At 41.6% G+C, this 8,346-nt stretch overlaps 1 protein-coding gene across 1 annotated transcript; it reads left to right on the forward strand.

The window, feature by feature from the left end:
* Positions 1–5,880: 5,880 nt before the first annotated feature.
* On the forward strand, positions 5,881–6,869 carry PABIR1 (PP2A Aalpha (PPP2R1A) and B55A (PPP2R2A) interacting phosphatase regulator 1; the record flags this gene model as incomplete). Its single annotated transcript, XM_080709109.1, has 1 exon — positions 5,881–6,869. Exon 1 carries the CDS (start codon positions 6,006–6,008, stop codon positions 6,867–6,869), a length of 864 nt encoding a protein of 287 aa, XP_080565235.1. The 5' UTR covers positions 5,881–6,005.
* Between the last annotated feature and the right edge of the window lie 1,477 nt (positions 6,870–8,346).

An 8,346-nucleotide genomic window follows, 5' to 3' on the forward strand; every position in this document is an offset into this window, starting at 1 on the left:
TGTACTTCCTTGGCTTGGCTTTCTTTCATCCAATATTATAACTCATACATGTTGAATGGAGCATTTCGTCATTTACTCACTGATTTGATTGTTTATGAACATTTGGGTTGTTTTCAGTTTGGGGTTGATGCAAAGACTAATGATAGGGGCATTCTTACATGTGTCTTTCTGTAGACATAAGCATTCATTTCTCTTGGTTACATACCCAGGGTGAGATTGCTAAGGCATAGAATATGCATGTATTTTCTTCTAGTAGGTACTGCCAAATATTTTTCCCAAGTGGTTGAACTAGTTAATATACCTAAGTTCCTGTGACTTCAGAGTACAGTTTTCTTCTGTAATATTTCCACTCTAGTTGGTGTTTATAGACTAGTTAGTGTGGAATGTTGAGCTATTTGACCCCCATCTGAGATTAAACTTGGAAGCACACATTTATATTTCATATTTATTCAGTATGGATTTGGAGGTGAAAATTTGCCTTGTCATATGCTTGGAGGCTTAATAGTGAAAATTTTGCCATAGGAATTAAAACAAACTATCCATTAGTTAAACAATATGTAATATTAATCACAATAAAGTTTAACTATTGAATAGGTGTCTGGTTTTATGATGTTGGCATGAGCATGAATCTTACCTTAGTGTGGTATGTAATTCATAGGATGAAACCAGAAGGGTGAATTGACTCAGAGGAGGTCCCTTGCTTTCTGCTTCTGGCATGATTCATTTGCAACAGGATGAATTGCATTTTATGGCTGCCATTTTCTCTAATTTGGCCTTGATTCCTTTGAGAGGAAGCAATAACTCAATATATTAAACACTGCTTAGAATCCTCAGAACTTGGCATTTTAATTCTACCAACTGTGTGTCAGAATATGTTTGAAAAAGAATAAAAACTGAAAGTTTCAGTTTCTTTGTTTATATGTTTCATTTGAGTAACCTACCTGTATGGGCTGGCAGGCAGGATAACTAATTATTACTAAAGTAAGAAAAAGAATTGTCAAATCATGGACTCCTAGGATCAGTCTAGAAAGGCCTACTGGGCTGAATTTTCAAATATTATAGCTCTTTTTCCTTTGGGCAAAGCTATATTAGTTCATTCTTTCTCATTCATTCAGGGATTTAACAAACACTTATTGAGTATTCTGTGGCAGGCCTTGTTCTAGATACTAAGAATATAGCCCAAGCAAAGCAAGAATTTTGCTCTTACAGAGCTTACCTTTTCAAGGGAAGAAGAGTTAAGAAAGCATAGCTAGAGTTAGAGATCATGTAGAATTGTGGAGGAAAATAAACAGGATAAGGGGCGCGGGTACGTAGGCTCAGTGTTGGGAGAGCCTACTGACGGTAGGGAGCTACCAGATGGTCAGAGAGAACCTCTCAGTCAATGACATTTGTGCCGGGACTGATGGGGTTGAGCAGTGTGGGTATTCACTGAGTAATCCAAGTGGGCTGGGGGCAGGGCCACGTGGACCGAAGGGCAATACAGAGGCCTTGGAAATTAGAAGGGAGATAAGTGAAGGGAAAACACCTGGAGGTGAGGTCAGAGGGACAGCAGAGATCCAGGTCAGAAGGGTGCTGTGTAGGCCATTGTAATGACCTCAGCATTTTCTCAGAGTGGGAATCAGCCAAAAGATTTTGAACGGAGAAATGATGATCCAAACTTTTTTTTTAAAGGATTCTTTTGAATATTGGTATTGAATTGACTGTAGGGACAAGTGTAGAAACAGGAAGCAGCTAGCTAATTAATGTGTTCAAGCAAAAGCCAAATGGCATACATGTTTTGAGGACCTATCACCATCACTCTGCTTTATTAGTAAGAGTAATAATAGTTCTTATTCAGACATAAATGAACAAAAATTGGTACACTTGAGCCACATTAGTAATAACTAAGCACATACAAATTAATAATAGGCTATGTTTATAAACTTCTGTATTTAATGCTCTTTTCCATTTACCTAATATTTTTTCTGCACATTCTTCCTCCTCTTGTCACCATTTTTATTTAATAATATTGTATCCTCCTTCCAGCCACTAACACTTGAACATCAGTCATTTGTGACTCCACCCTCTTCATCCTCTGCATGTGAAGGTTGTTATTGCCTTGCCATCTCCTAAATCTATCTCCTTCACCATTTTCAACTTTGGCTTCAGACTCTCCTTTCATCTCAGAGTTAGCCATCAAATTCTCCTTTAATCTATGTGAAATTCAGCAAACAGAGGTTTTTGAAGTGAGACCTTGATTTAGATTGGTTCAGATCTTTATTCTTTCATATATTGGCAGTAGAACCTTTTGGAATTTCTGAACCTCAGTTCATCTACAATAAAATCTAATTTACAATAATAGATCATTTATAATATCATTTACAATAATCAATCATTTATAAGATTGCAGTACAGAGCAAATGGGACTATTGAATGTTTAAAGTGCCTGGTAAGCTGGGCGTGGTGCGCATGCTTGTAATCCCTGCACTTGGGAGGCTGAGACAGGAGGATCGCACAGGTTTGAAGCCAGCCTCAGCTACTGAGTGAGGCTCTCAGCAACTCAGTGAGACCCTGTTTCCAAATAAAGTATAAAATAGGTCTGGGAGTGTAGCCCAGAGGTAGAAAAGCCCCTGGGTTCCACCCCCAGTACCACACACACATACATACTAAATAAATAAATAAAGTGCCTGGTAGTACATAGGCACTTAAAAATACTGATTTTTTTTCTACTTTCTGTTATTTGACCTTACTCCATCCTTGATCTATCTGTAAAATTCTAAAGCATACCTCCAACTGTGCCTTTCCTTTTAGGCTGAAACCTGCAATAGTTCCCTATTGCCTGACATGTTAAACATAGACATTTTTTGCCTGCCATTCAGATCTCTATTCTCTGACCCCAACTTTTTCCCTCATTGCTTATTTCTCCATGAACTTCATGTATTAGCTAAATTCACTATTTAATAATCACCTGTTACTTTTCACATGTTACTTCTCTATTTAAATCCTATTTGTCCATCAAATCCTGTCTCAAATTCTATGCCTTCACAACGCCACTTATAATCTGGAAATGATATCTTCCACTCCTGAAACATTGTCCTGAGGTTCTGGAACCAGAGAGCCCATGTCCTGACACATCTTCCTGTGTCTCTGTTTCCCCTGCAAAATGCATATAATAATGATACCTTATAGGACTATTGAAAGAGATATTGCATGAAATATTGAGAAGCCCTTTCAATAGTGTCTGGTACTTGGAAATAAGTTTCTATAATTTTAGGTATGAATATTAAACATTACTTTATCACCAGGACCTATATTTTACAGGGAATCAAATAAAAGCTGTTTCAGATACAGGAGAAAGAGATATGGACTAGAAAACAACCGAATTCTAGTACTGGATCCCACTTATCTTCTCTAGATCTTATTTTCCTCAGCTGCAAAAAAGAAGCTGAAAAATAAATCAGCCTTTCCGTTCAAATAGCCAGAAGGATTTATAATACCCGCCACCATCTTAACCCTCTTAAAAGAGAACTCTTGCCGGGCGTGGTGGCGCACGTTTGTAATCCCCGCGCTTGGAAGGCGGAGACAGGAGGATCGCGCTGGTTCGGAGCCAGGCTTGCTGGCTTAAGAGACCCTGTTTCCAAATAAAAAATATAAAATAGGTCTGGGAGTATAGCCCAGAGATAGAAGGGCTTCCAGGAGAGAGAGAGAGAACGCTTAATTCTCAGACCTCTGAATGTATTCCTTTCCTATCTTATTAAAAAAAAAAAACACTCAGGTTTTTCACATCTACCCAGTTTCAGTGAAAAACCTGAGTCTTCTTTGAATTACTTACTTCACCATCTAAACTGAATCCATCTGCACATCTTGTTGATTCTATTTCCAAAATATATCCAGAATACATCTAATTACTCAGTTACCACTGCTACAACCTTGTTCCAATACACTCTTATCTATACTGTTGCAGGTTTTTAATCCATTCTTTGGCCTCGAATGTTTTCCTCTTTCAGCCCAATTTACAATGAGCTAAAATGCTGTGATTTTTTTTGGGGGGGGGAGTTGTTTTGGTACTGGAAAATGAACCCCGGGAGGGCATTCTACCTCTGAGCCATACTCCCAGCCTTTTTTTTTTTTTTTTGAAACAGAGTGACCCTAAGTTACTGAGGGTCTAAGTTGCTAAGGTTGGCCTCAAACCCGCCATCTTCCTGCCTCAGCCTTCCAAGTACTGCGATTAAAGGCATGTGCAACTAATTAGCTTTAAATGATATTTAAAACATAAACCAAGCAGGGCACAGTGTCCTATGCCTTTTAGTCCTAGCCACTCACTCACCACTAGGGAGGCTGACATGAGAGGATCCCTTTAGCTCAGAAGTTTGAGACCAGCCTGGGCAACATAGCAAGATGCCATCTAAAATAAAAATAAAAAGTTAAAAAAAAAAAAACCTGTAAAACAGATATCATCCCCTACTCAAAACTCTTCAGTGGCGCTTTATCATAGAATAAGTTCCATATTCCTTTATCCTCTCATGTCACTCTTGCCTTTTATGCCCTTTTTTCTTTTCCTGCTCCTCTGCCAAACTCAGTCGCCTTGGGTCGTAGCATCTGCTATTCTTTCTTGAGTACTCAGTCCCAGCTGTCTCTGACTTGCTTCTTGTCTCTTAGAGCTCAACTGTATCTAATTGCCCCATTCCCTCTATCAGTAGTGCTCTATCACACCATCTGATTTTTTTCTTAAGGCTTTACCAATACTGAAAAATATCTTATTCATCACTCCCCCAGTAGAAACTAAATGTTCTTATAGTAGGCTAGCACAGTGTCTGACTCATAGTAGGTATGCAGAGAATAACCCCGAAGAACTGGATAAATCAGTGAATAAATATAAACCCATCTTAATGGTTTTACATTAATTACCAAGAATAGTGTTATTTTTAAACTGTGAAGACATTGGTTTTCCTGTCATTCAATTCCCTCGCACTTAATGAACATTATTAAACCCATATGCTTGTGCTGGAAATATGACTATAAATAAAACAAGCCGGGTGTGATGGCCCAAGCCTGTGATCCCAGTACTTGAAAGGCTGAGATTGAAAGATCATAGGTTCCGGACAGGCTCAGCGACTTAGCAAGACACTGTTTCAAAAAGCCTGGAATGTAGCTCCCCTAGTTTCAATTCCAAGTGCCACTATAAACAAATAATAAAATAATAAGTAATCCAAAACAATATAATCATGTTGTTCCCCCTAGCCTCCTAAATAATTTTCAGATTTACTATTCTTACCATCTCCTCTCTCACACTACCACTTTAGTGTAAATTACCACGCACTGTGGCCTTTCCCTGTCGGCTGTAATCCTTCAATAACCCATCCTCCTGACTGCAGCCAGTGAGCTCTTCGGTTGCTACCGTACCCGAGCCTGAAAACCTTTGGAGTTTTCATTGTTCAGGAATGACCAGGGTCTGCTCCAGTCTCCGCCTCGCGTCGCCCAGCCAGCCCTCGCTGCACACCAGGCTGCACTCCCCTCCGGTTCCCGCCCGCCGCCCAGCTGGGCAGCCCGAGCTTCCTGTTTCAAGTTTCACAGGGCACCCTTGATGCCGCCTTTGGGTTTCAAATTGTGCCTACCTCGGGGAAGCCCTCCCTGATTAACCAGACCCCGCTCTCCGCCCTACAGGCCCACGTTGCCAGGGGCCTCTGACTTTTCAGAGTTCATATCTGCTTCCCATCTGCCTGAATAGGACAGGCTTAGCCTCCAAGTTCGCGATAGCTCGGCGCTCCTAATCTATTTGCGGAAGGACGGTACAGACTGGGCCCAACCAGCGCTCGCCCCTCCCCCCGGCGGCGGCGCTCTGACGCATTAAGCAGGCGCCTCGGGACGGGCGACTCAGGGCGCCTGCGCACAGGGCCACGCATGCGTAGAGGGGCGAGCCCGCTGACAGATTCTCCGAGGCAGCAGCGGCGGCGGCGGCCCTGGACCGCGGGGAATGGGCGTCCTAGGGCCCTGACTGAGCACCGCCCCCGCCTCCCTGTCCGGACATGGCTCAGGAGAAGATGGAGCTGGACCTGGAACTGCCTCCGGGCACGGGCGGGAGCCCGGCCGAGGGCGGCGGCAGTGGCGGCGGCGGGGGCCTCCGGAGGTCTAACAGCGCCCCCCTGATCCACGGCCTCAGTGACACTTCGCCGGTGTTCCAGGCCGAGGCGCCTAGCGCCAGGCGGAACAGCACGACGTTCCCGAGCCGCCACGGCCTGCTGCTGCCGGCCTCCCCGGTCCGCATGCACAGCAGCCGCTTGCACCAGATCAAACAGGAGGAGGGCATGGACTTGATCAACCGAGAGACGGTCCACGAGCGCGAGGTGCAGACCGCAATGCAGATAAGCCACTCCTGGGAGGAAAGTTTCAGCCTGAGTGACAACGATGTGGAGAAATCCGCCTCCCCAAAGCGCATCGATTTCATTCCGGTGTCGCCGGCACCATCACCCACCCGGGGAATTGGGAAGCAGTGTTTTTCACCATCCTTGCAAAGTTTTGTGAGTAGCAATGGATTGCCTCCAAGCCCTATTCCCAGCCCAACCACCCGATTTACTACCCGGAGAAGCCAGAGCCCCATCAATTGCATTAGACCAAGTGTTCTTGGACCATTGAAAAGAAAATGTGAAATGGAAACTGAATATCAGCCAAAGAGATTTTTCCAGGGCATCACCAACATGCTTTCTTCCGACGTTGCACAGCTGTCAGATCCGGGTGTGTGTGTGTCTTCGGATACCCTCGATGGAAACAGCAGCAGTGCCGGATCTTCTTGTAACTCACCAGCGAAAGTCAGCACTACCACCGACTCTCCTGTGTCACCTGCCCAAGCAGCCTCTCCCTTTATTCCAGTAGATGAACTTTCATCAAAGTAATTCACCCATCCTGAAACTCTTTTTTCAATGGAGAGACAGAAAAATCAAGTTGGAGCAAGCACTGAACTTTGTTGATTAACTTGAGGCTATTTCCTATTTGGCCCTTTTCCTTTTTTTTTTTTTTTTGAATTTCCTGAAATGTTATTCTAGAGAACTTCTATGTCAGGTTCCTGCGGATACCCTTGAATTCAGTGTAGTAATATTTTCAGACTTTTTCCCAATAAGTGTGTTGAAGCATACATTTTACGCTGCTAATGTCTAAATACATATGTTATCCCTTGATTTTTTTAAATAATTGAGAGCTCTATTTATTTATGGGAATATTAAGTTCTGATGAAAATATAAATGTTGAATTAATCAGTATAGTAAACTGATGTTTTAAAATTCCATACTTTATGGCCACACTAATTTTTAATGTCATTTTCAGTGATTGCTAACTTCTATTTGATAAAGAACAATAACTTACCCTATTTACAGCTTTTAAAAAATGTTAGTTATACCAAACTAGTGGTTGTCTATTTGGATATTTAATTTTCCAGGTACAGAAGTGGATGGGAGGGGGAAATGATAAACAAATTATAAAAGTTTGCAACAAATCTTTTAAAATTAAGTATGTAAAAGTAAACATATTTAAGAAAAATGTTTTCTAATGAAATTTAATAGTAATTCTAGTTAAACAAATATAACTGTTATACAGAAAGTGAAGATTCTTTTTAAAATATTTTTAACCAGAAAGTGCTTTTTCTTAGGTATAACCCTAAAGTACAATGGGACAGTGCCTTGTAGTCCTAGTTCACTGTGTATAGGCTGAGGCAAGGCTCTTTTACCACTTCAAAATTAAGAGTTTTTCAAATGTATACACGTGAGAAGCCCTTTTGAACTTGAGCAGATCCTCCAGGCAGGCAGTACTTCTCAACCATTGATATACTTTAAAAGATCCAGTCTTACCTCCGTTCTGGAAATTTTTGCCAATGGGAAGCCAGAGCAATTTTTGGCTACTTTTCTGCTCTACCCATCTGTCGGTTTCCTGGTTTTCCCTTGTTCAGGAAGGAAGCAGCTGTTTCCTTGCAAACAGGTTCTTCCTTTCAACCTCCTTTCAAACTAGGGCATCATCATATAGACAAAGGTACAACAGCAGGACTGCAAATTGTTTAACCTCTGTAGTTAAAACTATAGTTTGGGGTTGACTGCTTTGGGGATGTTGGTTAATTAAGAGTTGATGGTTTACAAAAGCAAATCAGTTGAAAGTCACATAGGCAAATTTCTCTTTAAGATTTTGTTAAAGGTAGAATTGTGAAATACTTTGCCCTTTACAACTAAGAAAATATAAGAATAGCAAATGGTTTTTATATTATACTTCCTTGTGATACCTCATCTGATTTCCTTAACTATTTAGATTGATGAATACAAGAACTGGTAGGAAGGGAAGGAGTGAAAAAATAAGACTCAAAGAGACCAAGACAAAACCCCCAAATAT

This window comes from Muscardinus avellanarius, assembly GCF_963383645.1.
Source record: "Muscardinus avellanarius genome assembly, chromosome: 13".
NCBI lineage: Eukaryota > Metazoa > Chordata > Mammalia > Rodentia > Gliridae > Muscardinus > Muscardinus avellanarius.